Source organism: Peromyscus leucopus, chromosome 11 (genome assembly GCF_004664715.2).
Source record: "Peromyscus leucopus breed LL Stock chromosome 11, UCI_PerLeu_2.1, whole genome shotgun sequence".
NCBI classification, from domain to species: Eukaryota; Metazoa; Chordata; class Mammalia; order Rodentia; family Cricetidae; genus Peromyscus; species Peromyscus leucopus.
In genome coordinates, this window is record NC_051072.1 from 50328660 (window position 1) to 50352409 (window position 23750).

Sequence of the window (23750 nt, forward strand, 5' to 3'; positions counted from 1 at the left end):
AATCAAGGAGTCAACTGTTCGGCTATTAGAGAGTAAATAAGTCCGCTACGGTAGTAGTGTAGAGGGTTAAGGGGATTAGAAGTGTGTTACTCTGTTTCAACCTTGAATGGATGGGATTGCTCTGAGGGGTGGAGCGCCGGGGTGAATTCTGAACACGCTTTCTATAATTTCTTAATTGCGATTTTCAACATCACACACGCCACCTAATTTTGCAAAGTAACATTAGCTCCCCTGATTTTGATAGTTTTATTATTTTTGTTTTATTATTATTTACACCCAGCATTGTGCGGACATCGCTGCCTCCTGGACAAAGCTGGACGCCCCGGGGTGGACACGGGGCAGACAGACTTAACCACAGCTCCGCGGGGAGCCTTTCCCGGGACGACGGGCTGTGTCCGCGGCTCTCCGGTGCTGCTGCTGCTCCCGGGCCGCCCCGAAACGCAAAGAAAGGACGAGGCGCCCACCGAACCCGCACCCTCGCCGCGGGGCGGAGCGGAGGGGGGGGGGAAGGAGGGAGCCAGGGAGCGAGAGGAGGCGGCTGCGCGTGCGCAGAGCCGCCGAGCCCCCCCCCCCGCTTCCCGAGTTCCGGGGGAAGTGGCGCCGCGTCACGTCCGGCCTCCCTCTAGCTGCCATCTTGCGTCCCCCGCGTGTGTGCGCCTTATCTCAGCTGGTCTGCCCGAGACCCCCCCTGAGCGCGAACCCTAAGCCCCCCGCGCGGCCCCATTTCCACTCCGACAAGGTACTAAAAAGAAGGCTGTGGACGCCGGCGGCGGCGGCGGCGGGGGAGGAGGAGGACGGGAGCGGGGGCGGGCATTGGCCCGGCCGGAGCGAGACAGGGAGGGACAGGGCTGAGGCGAGAGAGAGAGAGGAGAGGAGAGGAAAGCGATGCGACGGACAGGCGCTCCCGCTCAGGCCGACTCTCGGGGGCGAGGGCGAGCCAGGGGCGGCTGCCCCGGGGGCGAGGCGACGCCGTCTCTTCCTCCACCTCTCGGCGGAACCCGAGGACAGGAGCCTCAGGTACCGCGAGGCCTGCGGAGAGCGGCCGGGCCGGGCCGGGCCTGGCTAGGCCGAGGCCGGGCGGGCGGGCGGGCTGGGAGGGGAAGCGGGGAGTGGGGGGGGAGTGCTGATCGGCTGGGGCGGGGGGAGGGATGAGCCCGCGTCTGGGCCTGGGGAGGGCCGAGGGGGCCTGGGCTCACCCGGCTCGCACCGAGCCGACTTTTTGTTGAGAGCTTTTGGGGGGGGGGGATCGGGGGAGGGAGGGCGGCGGATTTGGGAGCCGGGCCGCCCAGCCTGCCGAGGCCGTTCTCCGGCGGGCGTCCTGGGAAATAACGAGCGTGGAATGGAGTGAGCCCCACCGTTCTTTGCTGAGGATTGCCTCTCTCTCTCTCTCTTTCTAGATGAAAGAAACGATCATGAACCAGGAGAAGCTGGCCAAACTTCAGGCCCAAGTGCGCATTGGTGGAAAAGTAAGTTTTTTTGGTTGTGCTTCTTTTTTTTTTTTTTTTTTTAGTTCCCCCTTGCGTTTCTCACTTGGCTTGGCAAGGGAAATCTGCAAAGCTAGCAAGTAAATCCAAGGGAGACGAGACAGATACAAAGAGACGTGGAGGCTGTACATGGGGGGGGGTGTAATTGAATAGAGAAGAAAATAACACTTAATACGCTACTTTGTGTGGTTGTAAGATTACACCATATAAACAGAAGAGAAATGTTTATTTAATTTTATTAATGGGGGGGAAACTCTGCCAAATCCTCTACCCTTGACTTACACAAAATTGGTGCCTCCCCCCCCTCTTAATTTAAGCTGTGCTGGAGATCAGATACAGGTACATGCTAGGCAAGCTCTACTCCAGCACTGCATCCCCGGCCTCCCCTTTTTGTTGTTGTTTATTATTGAAATAAGTTAACCGAGTGTCTTGTTTTTTCTGTTCTGCATAATGCTTACTTTTATTTTTGTAAATTAAGACCTTTCTGCAATGCTTTCTGAACTAAATGCTCAACAAGGTAATTGTCCTTTTCCAGGGTATTTGAAGGTACCTTCCTTAATTGGTTTATTTTTGGAATTCATGAACAGTTGGTGTTAGATTGGAAAATACTACCCAAGCACGTGTCTTTTTTGTAATTACCCTATGGTGGGAGGAGGAAACTGTTGGCTAATTGGTTACTCCTGATGGGTACTGAGCTTAATGGAGACTCTTTACTGAACCTGGTGTTTGGTTCGATAATCTGAAGTCCACTCCAGAGGAAGATCTCCTGGTTTCATGTGTTGTGTTAGCACATTCCTGGTGTTTGACGAGGTGTGGCAGCGTGTTGAATCAGAGCTTGTCTTTACTTGGTGAAGCTTGAGGAGCTTCAGTAGGTCAAGTGTATTACCTACTAAATTGTAGTGACTTTAAACACTTACCTTCAGGAGAGTCTGCACATAGGCTAAATAAGACACAGCTCTGCTAAGTTAGTGGACTTGGCCAGCATAATAGCCTCCTGATTTGCCTTTGCTGACAGTTGTCTTCAGTTTCCATTCATGCTTTAACATTAGATGTTTCTTGTCCTTTACCTTAAGGCAGTAGCCTTCAGGTGCTAGGCGGGGCCTGTTTCTTTCAGTATAGTTATAGGAGTGATGTGCTTGTGTTCAAGTTGTTTTCTCTAATCACTAGGCTTTAACTTGGAGGGGCATCTCTAGGGAAAATGAAAGCCTTCCAAGTTAATCTGATAGAGGAGACTTTGTATCTAGTATTTGCCAAGCCAAGACAAAATGTTTCCAGTCCTAATGTGGGAACATTTTTCTGTACCTTTTCAGAAACCTTACAGTATCAGTGAGTTTTGAAAAAAAACTTAAAGAAAAGTGTTAGAGTTACATACTTTTAGGGGAATATTATTCAAGACCATTTCCAGTGTCTAATGAAAACTAATTCTTTACATAAACGTAGTAAATTCTATGTTTGTGAAATCTATTTTCGAATCTAATCTTTTCCTGTTGGTATTGTAGTTAGTGTTATAGAAGTCTTTTCAGACTGTACAGTTGGGAGTGCCTTAGTGTGTCATACAGTTAGTGCAGAGTTGAGGCTTTGAAGACACAGATGGGAAAATAGCTTGAACAGGGTTTTGAAAATGAGTAAGAATAACTTAAGAAATAAACTAGGAAAGGCAGTGATGCTTGTGGAAGTCCTCAGTTGGGTGATAAAGAAGAGCCTCTTACCTGGGGAGAAGTAGAAACATGCTCTAGGGAGGGAGCTGAGCGATACCCGAAAGAGGGGTGGCCTGTTCTCCCTTAAGAACCTGAAAGAGGCTTATTTGGCTGGGAAGATCTCTGGGTTAAGTAAGAACTTTAGCTTTCTACTCTTGGCTGTAGTAGACATCTGTATACAGATTCATTGGTTATTTTGTTTACTATCCCATCTGTGAGAATTAAGGTCTTGATTTTCCTTTGAAAACAAAAGGTTTTGTTTAGGTTGGCACTTGCCACCTCTGATCACTTTTTAAAAGACTTAAAATATTAGGACTTGTAAAAGGCATTTGTATCTGAGAAACTAGTGCTTATGAAGAATTCATAAGCCTTTCCTTTCCCATACTTCCATCTTAACCTGCCTTTTTAACTTCATAGTGTGTGAGTTCGTTAACTATCTTTTAATTTTATCATGTATTTGTTTTTATTTGAACCTGGTCTCACTGTTTTTCCCTGGTTTGTCTGAAACTCTCTATGTGAACTAGGCTAGCCTCAAACTCAGAGGTCTGTCTGCCTCTGCCTCCTCTTCCTGAGCACTGGGACTAAAGATGTGTGTCACCATGTTCCATCTGGTTAGCTCTGTTGTACAGAAGCAAAGATCTGAAAAGAATTAGGATAGACTGCTGTGGTGTAAATGTCGCTGTCTGCCCTTTTCCTCCCACCAGGGAACTGCTCGCAGAAAGAAGAAGGTGGTTCACAGGACAGCCACAGCAGATGATAAAAAACTGCAGTTCTCCTTAAAGAAGTTAGGAGTGAACAATATCTCTGGTATTGAAGAGGTCAGTGTCAAAGCCTGAAGTGACGGGAAAGTTTTAATGGCCGTACATGAAGTAATTAATTGTCTTGCCCCTGCTGTTGTCAGGGTAGTCTATGCCCCGTTAGATGTTTGAGTGTTGGGGAGATGGGGAAGCCAGAAAGCTATTTGCTTACACGTTCCAAGGAAATTGTCACCTGTACTGCAAAGGGGAAACCAGCCAGATTTTAGTTTAATAAAAACATTGATGTTTTTAAAAGAATCTTTGGTGACTGTTCCTTATAATAATCGTATTTTCTTTTTTACAGGTGAACATGTTTACAAACCAAGGGACAGTGATCCACTTTAACAACCCGAAAGTTCAGGCGTCTCTGGCAGCAAACACCTTCACCATTACAGGCCATGCTGAGACAAAGCAGCTGACAGAAATGCTTCCCAGCATCCTAAACCAGCTCGGAGCAGACAGTCTGACTAGTTTAAGGAGACTGGCTGAAGCTCTGCCCAAACAATGTGAGTATCCTCAGAGTCACATTTGTGTGATCTCAGGCCTCAGAATTGCTAAGAATGTCTTTAGATGTAGACTATGAACTTATTTACCTAAAGGAATAACACACCTTTAATTGTTTTTATGTATTTGTGTTTACATACGTGAGACACTGTAGTGATGTGTCTAGTTTTTCTGTGATCATTATACTTGATTTAGTGGATGTTTATCTTTTACTAGCTTACTAGCTTTGAATCACACCAAAATTTTCTCTTTATTTGTTAGAGATGAAAAACTGTTAATTTTGGGGTTTGCTGGTAGTTGAGAATTGACAGGCTGGGCATGGTGACCCACACTTGGTAACTAGAGAGAATAATAGGGTTCAGGAACAGCCTGGGCTACAGACATGCTGTCTCAGAAAAACAACATTCCATTTTCTTATTTATTGTTTGTTTTTTGTTTTTCGAGACAGGGTTTCTCTGTGTAGCTTTGGCCTTTCCTGGAACTCACTTGGTAGCCCAGGCTGGCCTCGAACTCACAGAGATCCGCCTGGCTCTGCTGGGATTAAAGGCGTGCGACACCACCGCCCGGCCCCATTTTCTTATTTATAATCTTTGTGTTTGGTGATTTCTTGGGGGGGGGTCTTAATTATAAACACATAATAAATTATTGTTGATGTCAATGATAGCTGCCAATATTTTGGTGTTTCAAATTAATAGTTGGATTAGGGATTTTGTTTAGGGCAGGCTACAGCCTAATTGACTTACATGTACATCAGGCTGTGTTCTCTTTTGATTTCTGTTGCAGTAAACACCATGACCAAAAGCATCTTGAGGAGAAAGGGGTTTTTTTTGTTTGTTTGTTTGTTTTTTTCCATTGCACTTTACAGTTCATCTCAAAGGAAGGCAAGGCAGGAAGGAGCTTGAGGCAGAAACCATGGAGGAATGCTGCTATAGTGACTCATTCTCGGGCTCAGATTCATAGCCTTTTTTCATTGTTGCATGGATATATGTATACATACACATTCCTAAATATACCTGCTTATGTGGATGTTTTCAGGGCTGACCATTTAGACCTGGACAGACTGTTTTTATCCCAGGCCAACCTGCCCAGAGATGGCACTAACCTACCATGGGCTGGTCCCTCCTGCATCCATTAGCAATAAAGAAAATGCCCCACAGGCATGCCACTAGGCTGATCTGATGGAAGCAATTCCTCATTTGTGGTTCCTTCTTCCCCCTGGGTGTCAAATTAACCAAGATCAGCTATCATAGGCGGCGTGACAACTTCATGCTCCATGTTTTGGCTTAAAAATTAAGAATATGAATGCAGAAGCGAGTCAAGAGGTTTATTCAGTGGCTTGCTGTTTCCTCAGCTGTTTGTTAGATGCTGACTCATTTTATGCTTTTTGGGGGGGGGGGCATCAAAATGTTTTAGGCCATCTTGAACTTCAAGATCAGCTTTTGAAATTCCACTGATGGCTGTGCGGGTTAGAACTGTTGGCTCTTGGAACTCTCTGTGTGATGAAAGTGGTCTGGGTGTGGTGGCCCGTGACTGTAATGCCAGCCACTGGGGAGGCTGAAATAGGAGCATTACAAAGTGGAAATTGTGTTGAAGGCCTGGGCAGATTAAACTGTCTAATTTATGAAAAATAGGCTGGGTGGTGAAGCTCAGTGGTAGAGGTCTTGCTAGCTTATTCAGGGCCCCGAGTTCAGTTCATAGTATCTCACAAAGGAAAGGGAAGAAAAGAGGAACAGTGGATACTTAACAGTTCAAAGATGCTTTAAATTTGGCCTTTTTGTTGGTTCTTCCCTTCTTGGCTATTTGAGATAGGTCTCCCCATGTAGCCCTGGCTGGCCTGGAGTTCGTTACAGTCTTGCCTTTGCATTTGAAGTTCTGTGGTTGATAGTTGTGAAGTCACCACATTTGGCTTAGTTTTTTGAATTATTTTATTTCAGTATTTATTGGGCTTTATTCCATGCACAGAATATTTAGGGAACTTGCTGGCCTCTTCATCTGCTTCCCAAAAGAAGCCTGACCATAATTGGGTGTGTGGTTTATCTGTACCCTGGGCACTCCCTGCTCTCACTGTACCGAGTTACTGTCACCTGTGTTCTGGCCGTTTGTGCCCATCAAAACTTCATGTTAGTGGTACTGTAGGGGAAACCACTTGCCACTGTGAGTGTAAGTTGTAACTTGGTTGGTGTTTATTGATCTAAAGAAATGGGCTCGTTACATTATCATTTTTCTTTCACAGCTGTGGATGGAAAAGCACCACTTGCTACTGGAGAGGATGATGATGATGAAGTCCCAGGTAAGAATCACTTTGACAAGGGAGAAAAATGAATCTTTGCAGAAAAAAAAATGCTGGGATGGTGGTGGTGAGTTAAAGCCAGTGAATGTGGGGAAACAGGGACAGGACCCTCACTTAGGAACTGAAGCCACTCTGAAACACTGGTTTATTAAAAAGCATGGAGAAGTTGAGTAACTTGGTTAGCAGTGTTTTTCTTTTTTAGTTTGTTTGAAACATTGTTTCAATATGTAGTTTGAATTTGAGAACCTGACTCAGCCTCTTGAGTGCTGGGATTACAGACATGTGACACCATGTCCAACTAAATTATGTTGAGTTTATGTCCTGTGGAAGCATCAAAAAATGCATACAATTTTCCACTTTTGACAAATATCCCTGAAACCTTGGAGAGACTCAGATCGTGTCATGGTAGTCTTTAGTTCTGTTCTGTTGATGAGTGGATTGTAGTTGGTTCTTAAACTGAGGGAGGACGAGTGATAAACAGAGTCTTAAGCATGATGCTCTCTGTCAGCTTGCCAGACCACACTTAGCTACCAGAGTGGTCTCATTGGAGGTGACAAGCTTAAATGTGAGATCATTTCCACAAATATCTAGGGGTTTGTTTTTTTTGTTTTTTGTTTTTTGAGCTGGGGATCGAACCCAGGGCCCCAGCGCTCTTCCACTGAGCTAAATCCCCAACCCCCCAAATCTGTGTTATTTTGTAGAACTGGCTTTCTTTTTTCCAGGATAACTGTTTGATTCTTTTTTAGATCTGGTGGAGAATTTTGATGAGGCGTCTAAGAACGAGGCAAACTAAACTGAGGCGACTTCTGAAGAAGGTGACACCTGCAGAAGTTACAGGAGCTGCTATTTTATATCATGACTGCTTTTTAAAATTCTTTTGTTTATGGATCTGATAAAATCTAGATCGCTAATATTTTTAAGCCCGAGCCCCTTGGACACCGCAGCTCTTTCAGTTTTTGCTTAAACACAATTCATTCTTTGCAGCAAATTAAGCTGAAGAAGCCTGGGAATAAAGTTTGGAAAAGGGTTAATAAAATTCTTTGCCTAGTATATGGTTTGTTTATTTATTTGGCACTGATCTATACATAGTGAGCAGTTGTCTATAGAAAGTTGGTCATGGTGTGGTCATACTGATAACATTTGGTGAAAATTCAACAATTAGTATGAAAGTGTTGGAGAGTTGCTTCTTCACCAACCCTGAGGGCTTCCACGCTCTCTGTGTGATGGATGTGCTAAGAAGCCAGGATTCTGGGGGTAAACTAGGGTGCTTTTTCTCTTGGTGTTTATTGTAAGCATATAATGTCTTTATGCATCTTTTTGTTTATTTGTTTTTGTTTTTCGAGACAGGGTTTCTCTGTGTAGCTTTGCGCCTTCAGACTGGCCTCGAACTCAGAGATCCGCCTGCCTCTGCCTCCCGAGTGCTGGGATTAAAGGCGTGCGCCACCACTGCCCGTCGCATCTCTTTAAAGGTGTGTGTGTGTGTGTGTGTGTCTTTCTGTGCACCATGTGCATGCCTAGCATCTGCAGAGGTCAGAAGAGGGTACTGGATCCATGAACTGGGCTTCCTTATATACATGGTTGTGAGGTTCCATGTATGTGGGTGCTGGGAATGGAACCTGGGTCCTCTGGAAGAGCAGTGAGTGCTCTCAACTGCTGCGCCATCTCCAGCCCTGGATTTCAGTTAACACATTGTAAGTTTATGAGGTGTGAGCTAGTACCTCCATTTTGTATGTATAACCTGATACTTTCAGTTACTAATTTCCAAGGCTCTGTGTTAACGGATGCCATAACCACCACCATCATGGGAATATTGACCAGGTCCATCATCCCCAACAAGTTCCCGCAGCTGCTCAGCATTCGTGCACAGAGGAGAGCTGAGAACTGCCTTTGCTATGAATCGTTTTAAATGTATGCTGTGGTTTGCACTTCCCTTTTTAAAGTGCTGTACAGCTGCGCTCCAGAATTGCTGTGCAGAGTTAGTTGTGCCGAATGGGAAGGTGGAACTTGCAGTTATCCTGTCATTCAAGGCTAGACTGCTACAGTAACAAGGATCCTGAGGTCTCAACAGCTTCAAAAACCCTAGTTACTCCAGACACTTAAGGGTGAGGTGGGATGTAAACACATTGCATCACTGCCTGCCCAGTGACGGGGCACTCCCTGACTGTGGCATAGGAAATCGGGTAAATCTGTCCCCTGGGAAAACTGTTTTAGAGTCCAAGCAAGTGGAATGGCTAAGCCCGAGTGCTGTGAGGGGCGCTGAGAGTTTGCACTCCTGGGTAAGTTTTTAATAGCAGAGTTAAAAACATTCTCAGTTCACCCCAGGATGTCAGCTCTCAGGTGACAGTGACATGCTCTGAGTTTGTAGAGATGGCTGCTGCCTGGCTGTGATTTAGAGCTATAGGAAGGGTTTCCAGCTGGGTCTGTCCCAATACAGAAGTTAAACCTGTTCTGTCCTTAACCAGAGATGATTCCTCAGCCTCTGCAAGTGTTTTGGTGATTGTTTACTGAGTGACCGACCGTGTGTTGGTAGCTGTGGATTAGTAAGGAAACAGTTCCATAATCTCCATCATCAGGAAGAGCTTTGCTCAAAGGCTCATCCAATTTGATGCCTGGTTTGCTTATGGTCTACTTTATTGCAGGAGCAGCATTTAATTAGAACCTTGCCAGCCTTGTGATGGAAAAGGTGGCGCATCACCAGCTGGGAAGTGCTACACGTAATTACCACAGATTACATCAGCCAGAGGAAGCACTGTTCCTGTCTCCTGTTTAGAGTAGCTGGTGTTGGTAATAGCACAGTTTACCTTATTAGCCTTGCAGTTTTTCTTTGTCGATAATTTCTGGGGCTACTACTGGTAAAGAGCAGCATAATCACTTGTTTTCCTAATTATTAAAATCTTAAAGGAGGGCTGTGAACAGATGAAGAAAATGTAAGACGTAAAATTACTTGTCTGAGTGAGTTTCAGCCCCTTTAGTAGAGTAAAATTCAAACCCAGGCCCTGGCAGGTTAAAGGAGAAGACTATTGTCTTGCTGATGATTTCTTGCCTGTTGGTTAAGGCTGGTTTTCTCCTAGCCATCAGGAAAATGCAAATTGAACTACTTAGAGGGAGCACTTCGCTCAGTCAAAATGGCCACCTTCAAGAAACATGACAGCAAACGCTGGCAAGGATGTGGGAAAGAGGAGGCCTTAATTACAGTTGGTGGGAGTGCAAATGACTACAGCCATTATGGAATCAATAAGGGTGTTCCCCCAAAAAGTAAAACTACCAAATGACCCAGCTGTACTATTCCTGGCTATATACACTCAGAGAATTCGGTATCCTACCAAAAAGATCCTTGTACATGCAAGCTCATTGCTGCTGTGTTCACAAGGGCAAGGAAATGGACCAACCTAGATGCTCATCCACAGATGGGTAATGAAAACTGGTATGTGTACTTGATGGAATTTTATTCCACTGTAAAGATTAAAAAAAAAAAAAATCCAGGAAAACGGGTAGATCTAGAAAGCACACATTAAGCGAGGTGATCCAAACTCAGACAAAAACTACATTCTCTAGTATGCAGATCCTAACTTGTAATACATACCTGAATATAGACATGAGCATGAATAGAAAGCCTTCAAAGACTAGGAAAGAGGGTAAGGAGATGTTGAGGAAGGGGTGGTAGGGACAAGAGGAGACATCCAAATGGGAAGGAGACTTCAGGGGAAGTTAGAGTGTGGAGGCTATCTACTAAAACACTTTATGAAAAATGCCATAATGACATCTTAATACTTTATGTGCTAATTTAAAAACAAATTTTCAAAACTTAAGATCTGAAGCCAGGGCTGTACACTAGTGAAATAGACATCTCCATCTGAAAGTTCTTAGGGTGACTGTCTTCATACTGGTTAAAAGCACACGTGTGTGCTTCCCACAGGACCCTGTGGCTATTTGGAAACAGGTTTAGAACAGAGACCTACAGCTGCAGCGGCATTCTGCCTGCTTCCTTTGCTAACAGGGGGCACAGGTTCTTCCCTACCCTACATTCCAGGAAGGTAAACACAGGAGACAGGCGTACCACTACTTGGAAAGAAGTCGTAAGACGAAAACATTTTTCAGCTTTTCCAAAACCCCGATTCTAAACCTAATCGTTGCACAGGTTTTCATCACTCCAGTCAGCACAGTCTTGGATGCCGTTTCTGCAGCGACTTCTGGGAATGCAGGCACAGTCAGCGAAGAAAACAGTGTCACATCTCCAGCCTGAGCATGCTGGGCACTGCGAAACTAGACAATTGTATTTATTTTTAAAAGCCTAACTTAAAATGTCAACTGGAAAAAAAAATAGCCCTTTAGGTTTAAAAAAATATTAGTGAAACTATCTCCTGGGAAAACTGCAGATGATTATTGAAGATTCTATACATAGTTTGAAAAGCCAGAGACGATACTGCCTCTCCCCATCAGCCCAAAGTAAACATACTGACATACTACATAAACAGGCAAGGGTCCCCTTGAGTTGGGGCAGTCAGTCAACAGGGGAACCAGGTCTTGGCTAATTGACAGCTAGCCAGAAGCAAAGACTCTGTGTGTGTGTGTGTGTGGTTTTTTTTTTTTTTTTTCCCAAGACAGGGTTTCTCTGTGTAGCTTTGGAGCCTGTCCTGGAACTAGACCTGTAGACCAGGCTGGCGTTGAACTCAGCAATCTGCCTGCCTCTGCCTCCCGAGTGCCGGGATTAAAGGCAGGCGAGCGTCACTGCTGGGCTGCAAAGGCCCTCTTTACACTTCCATCCCTTTGTTCTAGAGCCAGACTTCTTAACTACAAGGATGCATTTCCATCCTATCCATCACTGGCAAAGAGCTGATCTTCCGTTCTGTGTGTGTTTCTGACGAAGCTTTGCAAGATATCAACTGGAGCCATCATGCACTGGAATTGTGTTTACCAGCTGGGGCCTTGCCTGCCTGTGAAGTGGGATGGGTGCAGCTCAGTGTTAAGCCATGTTGGAACATGTTGGGGACAAGGATGGCAGTGAGGAAGAAAAGACAAAGTTAGCAACTACTTTTCTGAGAGCTGAAGCATTGAACAAACTCTCCGCAGATCTTCCAAAACTGCCAAAAGAAACCCAAATCAAAGTTGATAAGAGACAAGAGCTTTCTTCTATTGAGAACCTTTTCTTGTAAAAGTGACTTTGTTGACGTCTTTGCTGGAGAACTCGTCTACTCTAAACAGACATGAACTCATGACATCATGTAGTTCCTGCCCTCTTCCTCCTCCTTCCCCTCCACTTCCTCCTCCATTTTTCCTCCTTCCCCTCCATTTCCTCCTCCTTCCCCTCCATTTCCTCCTTCATTTCCTCCTCCTTCCCCTCCACTTCCTCCTCCTTCCCCTCCATTTCTTCCTCCCCCTTCTTAACCTCCTCCTTCCCCTCCACTTCCCCCTCCTTCCCCTCCATTTCCTCCTCCTACCCTCCTTTCTTCTCTCCCTTTCTCCCTCCTTCCTATTTGTTCCGGTTCGGTGGTGGGGCTAGGAACGCAAGCCAGGACAACCCTCAGCCTGCCGAGCCTGCTCTCCACCTCAGAGCTGCCTGCAACCCAGGGAGTGGCGGAGTCTCTTCGTCTGTGGATGTAAACACCCTTCAGAAGGTGTCTAAGTCGGAGCTTACTTATGTAATGGAAGTGTCAGGGCGGCCACTCCCAGAACCATTAGAAGGATCAACTGTGGGCTTTTCATTTTTACCTGATTCGTCCGAGCAGTCCCCACAGTCATTCCTTATGTCACACACCCTGTCCACATAGATCCACGTCTTCTGGTTGGGACACTTGAAAATCAAGTTCTGTGGGAGACTGCTGGGCATTTGACCTATATTGTACAAATACATTATTTCTAATGGAAAACTTATTCATGAAAATGTTTACTACTACTACTACTACTACCACAACTACTTTACAGACAGGGTCTTACTGTGTAGACTAGGGCTAGCCTTGAACTCAGAGACCCACCTGCCTCTGCCTCCCAAATGCATGCACCACATTGCCCAGCCCTGGCCACTCTGGAATAGTAGTTGAAGATGTGTTACATTTGTTTATGCTGTGGAATATTTGTTAAATGATGCAAAGATGTGTTACATTCTTTTATGTTGCATTTGTTTAATTCTGTGAAGCTGTGTTACTTTGGCTGTCTAAAACACCTGATTGGTCAGGCAGGAGAGAGAAGGAGGCGGGGCTGGCAGGCAGAGAGAATAAATGGGAGGAGAAATCTGGGAAGAGAGAGATCAGGGAGTGAGGAAAGAAGAAGGAGAGAGGACACCAGGGGCCAGCTACATAGCCAGCCACTGAGTAAGAGATAAAGAAAGATATCTAGAAGAGAGAAAGATAAAAGCCTATGGTGATATTTTATTTGTACTGAAATGTGATTTTAATTGTATGTTAATAAATAAAGTTGCCCTGGGGTCAGAGCTATTAGAGCCATAGCAAGAGTGTGGTGGTTAGAAGAGCTAGGTAGATTTCTGTGTGTTCAGGGATACAGCCAGTATTGGAGACATACGCCTTTAAGACCTGGAGGGCGGTACTTACAGGCAGTGACGAGGCAGTCATGTGGTTGGGTTTACAACCAATGAGAAGGCAGACAGAAAGACTATTTAAAGACAGACAAACAGGAAGTAACTCTCTCTCGGGGGAAGCTAGGAGCACTGCAGGAGGTAAGATTTTATCTCTGAGCTCTGACCTCTCGGCTTTCTCTTTTACATTGGCTCTGTGTTTCTTATTTTAATAAGACGATTGGTTACATCTACAAAAGCCCAAAGGCAAAAGGGAGATGGGATCATTTAAGTTAGAAAAGCTGGCTAGAAACAAGCCAAGCTAAGGCGCGGCATTAATAAGTAATAGGACTCTGTGATTTATTTGGGAGCTGGGTGGTAGGCCCTAAAGAGTAAGAGACTAAAAACGACCACTACAGTCCCCTCACCACAGTAGGCGGCAGACTCATCCCCGCCATCCTTGCAGTCCATCTTGCCATCACAAAGCAGAGAAGGCGGCAAGCAAGTCGTGTGGTCCTCACACAGGAAGCCTGGATGCTGTGAAGCTGTTCTGCATGGGTGATACGTCCAGTCTGAAAGATGGAAGAACGCTGGCTAGCCTCCCCTCCCCTGCTTTGTGCCACTGTCCCCATTATTTCTTCTCCTTCTTTTCTTTCCCACCCAGACTCCAAAACTCTCCAGGCAGAGTCCTCCTTAACTTGTTGGTTCTTCCTTTCCCCTCCAAACCATTGGCATCTGGCAAACAAGTGTAGGCTCACTCCCGGCAAGAGGTAATAGCAGGCAGCTGAGGGGTCAACAGGCCTGGTTCCTGGTGTGAGCTTTATGATGGATTGGGTACACAGTCCTATTATTTTCCTAGCTGAGGTAAGAACAAAGGTAACCTTGTCAACCTCAAGGTCATATTGTGAGTCAAATTAAATTGAGATTTTTTTTTGGGGGGGGGAGGTCTTGGACATTGAACTCAGGTTCTTGCCTATCCTGGGCAAGTTCTCTACCAGTAAGTTACAACCTGGCCTCTGATCAAGATGACGACGGTGAGAGATGATAACATTGAGACAATGAGTCTTAGCTCAGACTGACCTTCCAATCACTGACCTTGAACGTGATCCTCCAGTCTCTACCTCTGGAGTACTGTGACGACAAGTTTGTGTCACCAGGCCTCATGTTTGCGGTACTGGGGACAAAATCTAGGACTTCCTGCATTCTAGGCAAGTACTTTACGACTGAGCTACACCCTCAGGCCCCAAGTGATAGTATTTTAAAATACAACAGAATCTACTTATTTGAAAGGTCTTTTAAAACATCTCAAGTGTTATGAAAAAAAAATTAAAAACTGATGGAAGATAAACTATAGAAATACTGGTGTGTACCAGGCTTTTTCTTTTACACCATCAACCAGCTCCCAGATCATGACATGGAGACTTCTTTTTAGTTATGAATGCTCAGCCTAGCTTAGGCTCGTTTCTGGCTAGCTCTTTTAACTTAAGTTAACCTGCTTCTCTTTGTCTACCTTTTGCCTCGGGGCTTTTTACCTTTCTTCTGTATATCTTACTTTCTTGCTGTCTCCATGTCTGGCTGGCCGCTGCCTAGCTTCTGCCCTGGGTGCATCCCTCTCTTTCTCCCTCTTCTCTTCTTTCTTCTTCTTCTTTTTTTTTTTTTTTTTTTTTTTTTGCTTCTCTCAAGCCTAGATTTCTTCTCCTGTTTACTCTCTCTGCCTGCCAGCCCCACCTATCCTTGCCTAGCTATTGGCTGTTGAGCTCTTCATTAGATCATCAGGGTGCCTTAAGCGGGCAGGGTGAAGCAAATGCCACACATCTTTACCTAATTAAACAAATGCAGCAGAAACAAATGTAACACACCTTTACACAGTTAAAGTAACAGGCTTGTGTCTCAGCATCGTTGTGTGTCATCCCCCCCCCCCAATCCCTTAAGACTGTTCAGAGTGGCGGAATATCTGAGGCACTCGGTTTGGAGTTTGCTTGATGAGGGTGCATTCTCATCTTGAACAATTAAGAGGCAGATAAAACCAGATCCAATAGGTGCTGGCATTGTGGGTTTAGAATCCTTATTCTGGTCATCTGAAGGAATTGGTATCAGTTTGGATCCTCTGAAGAACTGACGCCAGGATGGGATGAGGTGTGACGCTGTGGTGGGGAGTTAGGACCTGGGGCAATGTCTATAAAGGAGAAGGGAGGGGTCAAGCACAGGCGGGGACCCTTAAACCCTGGTGCTAGTCTAATGCCCGTGGCAGGACAGGGTTAATAAAGGCCCGTGTGTGAAGAGTCCCACATCCTACAGGATGGGCTGGTTCCAGTGTGTGTGTGTGTGTGTGTGTGTGTGTGTGTGTGTGTGTGTAATTGCAGTGGTCACATGATGCTGGACCACTTTTCATTCAACACCCATTTCTTGACTACTCACGCTGAGGCTTGGTTTTTCATTTTTACATTTATTTGTGCACACGTGTGCTCGTGTGGGCATGTGTGCACCCGCCAGCCACCATGCTCATGTGGAGGGCTAAGAACAATTTGCAGGAGTTGATTTTTCTCCTTCCGCCTTGCGGGGCTTGAGGACTGAGCTCAGGCCATGAGGCTCGGCAGCAAGTGTGTCCTCATCCACTGAGCCATCTTCAAGCCACTGTTTGTTTGTTCATTTGTTTGTTGTTTGGTTGGTTTTGAGATAGTCTTGCTATGTAGTCCAGGCTGGCTTGACCTTGTGACCCACCTGCACCTCCCCACGACATCCGACCTGGCTTCTCAGTGTTCTTTTTCATACTTCTTCCTCACATACCTCAGGTATGATGTGAGATAAAGTCTGTGTCCTTTCCATCCCCAAAACAGTCTAACTCAGGGTTCCCTACAAGGCTCAGCTCAATTTCAGTTCCTTCATTCCCATGGCCCTTGTCTCCAGTCCTCGATGATTTCTCTCCAGTTTAACTCCTAATGATCCACTCGCTATTCCACCATCCGTGGCCCTTTCTAGAGTGGAAAGTCCTTGAAGGTGGAGACCATATCCTGTGCACACTTCAGAGTCAGGCTGATCTGGGTCAGAATGGAGCCTTGTTTACTTCAGAGCGACACGATCCAGGGCAAGTTGTCTCCTCTCCCTCAGTGTCTGTTGTAATCACCGTAACAACAGGCACCTTGCAGGAGTTGAGGATAGAGAGAGGATGTGCAAATGGCTGGTGGCTGGCACATAGCACATGCCAACCACTCCCCACCCATAGGTTCACCCATTTTGGAAACATATGCAGTGTAAATACACGTGTGTGGAGACACATACCTGCAGGCTTCGTCAGTATCCCGAAGGTGATCCCAACAGCAATCGCTGTAGCGACAACTCCGAGCACCAGGAAAGCCACACAGGAAGTCACAAGACATTTTCTGGTGGGAAGGCAGCTGTGACCTGCCACAGCAACACACACAGACATGAAAGAGCAAATCATTACAGAGCAGGGGCCCCTGTGAGGGACAGTGGTCACCAGCCAAGTGTCATCCATGACATTCTCAGTATAGAATGCCAGACGTGTTTTCGCCATAGTTACAGTGCTGGTGTTCCTGTATATGGCTTTCCTATCCCACCCTCTGGGAAGCCAGCGGCATGGTAAATGAGGGCCTCTCTGGCAGATGGATGATGAAGCGGCAAGAAGATTAAAGGATCAGAACTGACTGTAGTTGTTTTGAGACAGTAGTTTTGGTGCCTGTCCTGTATCTCGCTCTGTAGACCAAGGCTGGCCTCGAACTTACAGAGATCCACTTGGCTTTGCCTCCTGAGTGTTGGGACTAAAGGCATGCACCACTGCCTGGCTTAGTTTTTTTTTTTTTAATCTGCCATCCAGCTCCCAAATAATACATGGATGGAGACTTATTTGTTGTTGGTTGTTTTTTACTCTTAAGCACTTTACTTTTTTGGGGGGCCCACCACCCAGCTCCCAAATAAACCACACACAGAGGCATATTCTTACTTATGAATGCCCGGCCTTCGTTTGGATTATTTCTAGCCAGCTTTCCTTAACTTAAATTATCCCGTCTACCTTTTGCCTCTGGACTTTTACCTTTCTCTATTTCTGTCTGTCTTTTACTCTTACTCCATTGCTGGTTCTGTGGCTGGGTGGCTGGGCCCCCTTGCGTCCTCCTCCTTCTCTAACTCCTTTTTCTCGCCTCTCGCTCTTCCCAGATTTCTCCTCCTATTTATTCTCTCTGCCTGCCAGCCCCGCCTATCCTTTCTCCTGCCTTGCTATTGGCCATTCAGCTCTTTATTAGACCATCAGGTGTTCTAGACAGGCACAGTAACACAGCTTTAGAGTTAAACAAATGCCACATAAAAGACTGCAACACATCTTTGCATCATTAAACAAATGTTCCACAGCATAAATAAATGTAATACATCTTAAAATAATATTCTACAATACTTATTCTTACTTATGAATGCCTGGCCTTAGCTTGGTTTGTTTCTAGCCAGCTTTTCTAACTTAAATTATCCCATTTCTGTATAACTACATTTTGCCTCTGGGCTTTTTACCTTTCTTTATTCTATATATCTTTCTTTTCTTCTTACTCCATGGCTGGCTGTGTGACTGGGTAGCTGGCCCCTGGTACCCTCCTCTCCTCCTTTTCTCCTCTTGAGCCCAGATTTCTCCTTCTATTTATTCCCTCTGCCTGGCATCTCCACCTATCCTTCTCCTGCCTAGCTATTGGTTGTTCAGCTCTTTATTAGACCAATCAGGTGCTTTAGACAGGCACAGTAGCCCAACTTTACAGAGTCAAACAAATACAACATAAAAGAATACAACACATCTATTTGCATCATTAAACAAATGTTCCATAGCACACACAAATGTAACATCTTCAACTAATGTTCCATGACTCAGGACCCACTGAGGTGAAGTGACTCCTTAGTTGTTGTTGGCCTCAAACTTGTCTTCTAGTCTCTAGCTAGTGGGGGATACTTCTGCTATGACATGGTTTCCAAAACCTAATCTTTAGGCTACCCATATCAGACCATGGAAGAAAATAGGAATTCCAAAGCTCTACGCCGGATCTGCAGGAGCAACTCTCCACAGGGCTAGATTAGGGATGTACACGTCTGATGAGCGCAGACCTTGAGAATAGCAGTTCTATGTCAAGACAAGATGCAGATCACAGTCCCAGAGCACGTAAGGTGTTCCCAGGCCAATCAGCCACTGAGAGGGAGCCCTGTCCAACTGGGTGAATTGGCTCACTAAGACGAGGGCTCAGGACACTGAGTCAGAGCTGTATCACTTTCCGCAGACAGTCCTGCTCACCTGACCCTAGATGCCCCTTGGCCAGCCTCCCCGACCTAGCTTTCTCTGCCCTTATGTCTATGCAGGACATGTTCACGGAAGAGAAAAAGAAGTTCTTTGCATTCATAGAACTCTTCCCCGGCTCTAGCCCTCTGCCATATCAAATCTGAACTATAGCAAATACAAAATTAATGCTTTGCATGCTGCCATTCACCAGGGCTTAGGTCTCTGCCTCATGCAGTGTTCACCGTACTGCTGAAGACTTAGAGACCCCTAGTGGCACAGTGGAAGAAGTGCAGGAGACGATTAGAGATTCCACGGCACAAACTGCATTCAAGTCTCCCTGGGCCAGATCACAGACCTATGAGTCCTTCCTCCCTAAACTGGGGCCTCCTCTCCTAGAACTGGGGGTGATTTATCCTTGCTATAGTCGCTATGGTTTAACATCCCACTGTTGACAGTCTGTCCTAAGTATATTATCTGATACACAGAAGAAAGCTTTAGATACAAAGTCTACAAAGACTACTATATACAGAGTATAACTGATCACAGGAAACTTAAGTGTTTGATCATGCTACAGCACACCCTCAACACCTGCTTACTAAAGGTAGAGACAACTACATATAGATTAGGTTCATGGATTTGTAAAACAATAATATTTAAGTGTGTGTGTGTGAGAGAGAGAGAGTATGTAGAGTATGTATATCTGTGTGTGTATGTGTGTGAGAGAGTATGTATGTGTGTACATGTGTGTACGTTGTGTGTGTGTGTGTGTGTGAAAGAGTGTGTGTGTATATATATGTGAGTGTGTATGTATGTGTGTGAGAGAGAGACAGAGAGAGAGGCGAGAGTGTATGTATGCATGTAAGCGTGTATGTGTGTGTGAGAGAGTGAATGTATGTATGTGTGTGTGCATGTGTGTGTGTGCACACATGTGCGCACTCACACCTTGGTGAGCATATGGAAGTCAGAGAACAACTTTGTAGAGTTAGTCTCTTCCTTCCATTTCTACCTGAGTTTCAGGGCTCTAACTCAGGCCTCTAGGTTTTTGTGACAGGTGCCGTTGGCATGGCAACATGATGTTATCTACAAAGTTTCTATCCAAGAACCACACCATCAAATTACAAAAAAACAAAAACCAAAGCAAACCCAAACAAACAAACAAAAAACCCAATAACCATTTAATAATGTTTTAGTAATGGTTTTATGTTGGACCATACCAGAAATATCTATCCTCTAAGTATGTCTGTAATCTCAATGTTTGGGGGACTGAGTCAGGAGGATCACAAGTTTGAGGGGCAGTCAGGGTTACCTAGAAGACCTTGTCAAGGAAGGAAAGAAGGAGAGAGTGAGGAATGAAGATGTGATAACAGTCTAGTTAAACACATAATGTGTTTGTGAGTACACATGGGGTATTTCTATCATGTAAGGTGCCTTGTCTGGTTATTGTTTTTGTTTTTTCAAGACAGGGTTCCTCTGTGAAACAGTCCTGGCTATCCTGGATCTCAGGCTGTAGACCAGGCTGGCCTTGAACTCACAGCAATTCGCCTGCCTCTGCCTCCCGAGTGCTGGGATTAAAGGCGTGCGCCGCCGCCGCCTGGTTATTGTTTTCATTTGGAAAGTAAGCATGACATAGGGAGATACGGCTGTGTGCCAAGCTGGCAAGGAAAGGATGGACTTGTGATGCCCATTCTTGGTTGGCAACTTGACTATATCTGGAATTCAATAAAAACCCAAATGACAGGGCACACCTGCCAGGGATTTTTTTCCTAATTAAATCATTTGAACCAGGAAGACCCACTTCTAAACCAGATCTTTGAGGTGAAAAGACACACCTTTAATCTGGGCCACACCTTCTGCTGTAGCCTATATAAGCACATGGGAGAAGGTAGCGTGGTTTGCTCTTTGGCTGCTTGCTCTCACGGCACCGGCAAGTTCCTTCCTTCCTTCACCGGCATTAGAGTCGACTTTGGGATTTGGGCATATACTGTAGACCAGCTGAGACCCAGCCTCGTGGACCGAATGGCTACTGGATTTTTGGACCTTCCGTTCATAGGCAGCCATTGTTGAACTAGTTGGACTGTACTGGGTAAGTCATTGTAGTAAATCCCCTTTCTATATATATAGTGATTCATTCTATAAATTGTTACTAACACACTCTTCTAGAATCCTCTCTAAGGTTTTATGATTGTCTATCCCTTCAGGAGCAAAATAACTAAACGAGATGCAATTAGCATTCTTCCCCCACATACGCATATTTATTTATAAATTATATGCCTATACTAGCCTACACGTGTGCATGTTGTAAAACATCGTGCAAACTAACCCCGCTGGGTCCTCTCGACCACGCCTCTCAGTTGAAATGACTTTCTTTTAAATGCTGCGATTATGAGTGCCAAGCTAGAAAAGACGGAGTTTCAAGGGTGTTCAAAGATCTGATGCAAAGGCTACTCAGAAAAGACAGACAGGCTGCCTTCCAAGGGATGAGGAGATTGTGCAGCGCTGAAGGGGCTGGGACTGGGAGATGGCGAGGATGTGAAGTGCGAATTCCGGCTTCGATCGCTTGGCAGAAGCAGATGCGCCTCCCTCACACAGACAGAGCAGGACTGTTAGGTGTCACAAGGGCGGTCTGTCTTGGCCTGCGCTGCTTTGCCTCCCATGCAGTGTAGGCAGCACCCAATGCAACCCAAGCTATGCACTCAAGAGGGCAGCAGAGAGCAACTGGTGATCCGGGATTCAGCTTCCTCCTGCCCAGCACTGTTTGCGAGTTAGGGAGTCTCACCGGACAAAGACTGGGCGGATCCGGAAACACATCGTATGCTCATGCGGGTGACAGGTTAGCACATTCAGAGTCTTTGGATGTAAATCTCCAGCCGCTGGCTTCTGCCTCTGTGACGGTGTTTTCCCTTTGGCACCCCGGCAGGGTTGTGGATGCGTTCAAATACCCCACCTCACTTTCATCAGGAGCCTGTGAGATGGCAGCTTTGGTAGCGGGAACGGACGCCAGAACTGTGAAACCTGTCCAGCTTTAACACTTAGTTTGTGACAGAATTGAACTTCGAGCCAAATGTCAAACAAACAAACAAACAACACGGTTTAGCGTTCCTTGTGGTGCTCAACTACACAGCATCTCTGCACAGTTGCTCAAAGACCTGAAGCTTCTCTTAAGAATTACAAATTCGAGCCAGGCGGCGGCGGCGGCGGCGGCGCACGCCTTTAATCCCAGTACTCGGGAGGCAGAGCCAGGCGGATCTCTGTGAGTTCGAGGCCAGCCTGGTCTACAGAGTGAGGTCCAGGACAGGCACCAAAACTACACGGAGAAACCCTGTCTTGAAAAACAAAACAAGAATTACAAATTTGAGCCCGGTGGTGGTGAATCCCTGGGTTCGAGGTCAGCTGGTCTACAGAGCAAGCTTCTCTACAGCCAGAGCTACACAGAGAAACCCTGTCTCCAAAAAGCAGAACCCAACAATTTTTTACAAATTTGTTTTTCACTATGACGGTATCCTAGCACCGACTGAGACCTTCAGATGAGACTATCGTTCTTTGCTATCAGGACTGGGGGGGAGAAGTTTTGCTTTTGCCGAACTGGGAACAGGCTGGGATGTCTTTCCTGGTGCACATAGACACTGTCAGCTGGAGTGTGAAGCTCACATTATAAAAACAGGCTAGATTATAAGATCAAACATGACTAACTAACTAACCCTCAGGTGGCCATGCATTTCCTACAAAACATCATCCATCATGTTACATGATGGAACTCTGCACAAGGAATCACCCCTCCAGCTCTGCCCCTGCAGTCCGGGCTTCTATGTTTGAAACAGGATGGCAGTATTTATTTCTTCAGAGCTGAGGACTGAACCCAGGGCCTTGTGCTTGCTAGGCAAGCGCTCTACCACTGAGCTAAATCCCCAACCCCACACGAGCATTTAAAACTTCTATTTGATTAGCTTTGTGGAATTTGATTTTTAACCTTGTCCTGTGGTTACATATCAATCGCTAGGGTTTGAACATTTGTGTGCCTCCAACACTGGTATGTGGAAAAAAGTGTTTAGATTGAAGAAGGAGCCTCTAGGGCAATCTTCCTAATAATGTGACCCTTTTAAACAGTTCCTAGTGTCGTGGTGACCTCCCCACCATAAAATTATTTTTAGTGCTACTTCATAACTGCAATTTTGCTACTGTTATGAATAATAATATAAACACCTGATATTGCATACCTAATATTCAACCACTGCAAAAGGGTCGTTCGATAGCCAAAGGGTCGTGACCCACAGGTTGAGAACCATTGCTCTAAAGGGACGGTTCCACCCTCATGAACAGGAATAATGTTCATTAAAAAAAAAAATCAAGACTTCAGAGATGGCACAATTCAGCTTGCACTCTTCGAGGCTGCAGAGGAAGAGTCTGTCCTGGAGGAAGGGACCAACCCCTCACCACTGAAGCTGCTGGGGTCTGGCTCCCGGCCTTTCTAGACTCTAGAACTTCTGTTACAAAATATCCGGTCTGCTGTATTTTCTTAAGGCAGCCTGCACAGACTAACTGAGGCATATAAGGCATGACATTTATACATCATTTATGATCTTGTGCGTTGAAATCACACAATAAAATTAAAAATGATGGCAACATAATTTCCCAGGAGCACAAAGTAAAAACCCGTTGATTATGCGGATTTGAGGAACCAGAGTTCTTGCTGGCCTTTCTCACTAGAGGGCGCCTCATTAGTGAGTACTGGCACCTCTCTCCAGTAACATAAACCCCAATTCTTCCCTTACTGCAACCCCACCTTCAGCTCAGTTTGGCAGATTCTTTTGAGAAAAACTTTGGCTTCGATGTAGGGGAATTAACTTAGTTTACACAAGAAGGGCCCGGGGATCAGTTGGGTAAAGCGGTGGTATAATTCAAGCTCACTGGAGGGACACAGACCCCATGGCAAGAGTTCAGGGAAGCTGCATCGGAAACTGTTCCCCGCGGGGCTACCGGCATCCTGTTTCAAAAGTAGAAGCCCGGACTGCAGGGGCAGGGCTGGAGGGGTGATTCCTTGTGCAGAGTTCCGATAGGCCAATGAGGCACCAAGAGTGTTTGCATGGGAGCCTTCCCTGTCCCTGAGCATGGGATAGGTGATGGTGGAGAGCTGAGGAAGCCCTGAGGGAATGTGTAAGGACAGATGAAATCCTGAGTGAATGTATATTGTCATGGACCAATGCCGC

The 23750-nt window shown here is 45.7% G+C and overlaps 1 protein-coding gene across 2 annotated transcripts; it reads left to right on the forward strand.

The window, feature by feature from the left end:
- The first annotated feature begins 598 nt into the window (after nucleotides 1–598).
- On the forward strand, nucleotides 599–7822 carry Btf3 (basic transcription factor 3). 2 transcript variants are annotated; one of them, XM_028871706.2, is made up of 6 exons: nucleotides 599–739; nucleotides 1398–1466; nucleotides 3886–3999; nucleotides 4283–4484; nucleotides 6716–6772; nucleotides 7519–7822. In XM_028871706.2, exons 2-6 carry the CDS (start codon nucleotides 1398–1400, stop codon nucleotides 7563–7565), a joined length of 489 nt encoding a protein of 162 aa, XP_028727539.1. In that variant the 5' UTR covers nucleotides 599–739; the 3' UTR covers nucleotides 7566–7822. The 2 variants fall into 2 exon arrangements, with proteins under 2 accessions (XP_028727539.1, XP_028727538.1); XM_028871705.2 differs by lacking the exon at nucleotides 599–739 and adding an exon at nucleotides 842–1017.
- The last annotated feature ends 15928 nt before the right edge of the window (nucleotides 7823–23750 follow it).

Excerpts from the sequence above, each read along its gene's own strand:
- Btf3 (XM_028871705.2), top strand. The coding sequence starts at position 886 with ATGCGACGGACAGGCGCTCCCGCTCAGGCCGACTCTCGGGGGCGAGGG. Across the intron at positions 4,485-6,715 it reads TGAAGCTCTGCCCAAACAAT|CTGTGGATGGAAAAGCACCA; the intron begins GTGAGTATCCTC and ends TTTCTTTCACAG. Across the intron at positions 6,773-7,518 it reads TGATGATGATGAAGTCCCAG|ATCTGGTGGAGAATTTTGAT; the intron begins GTAAGAATCACT and ends ATTCTTTTTTAG.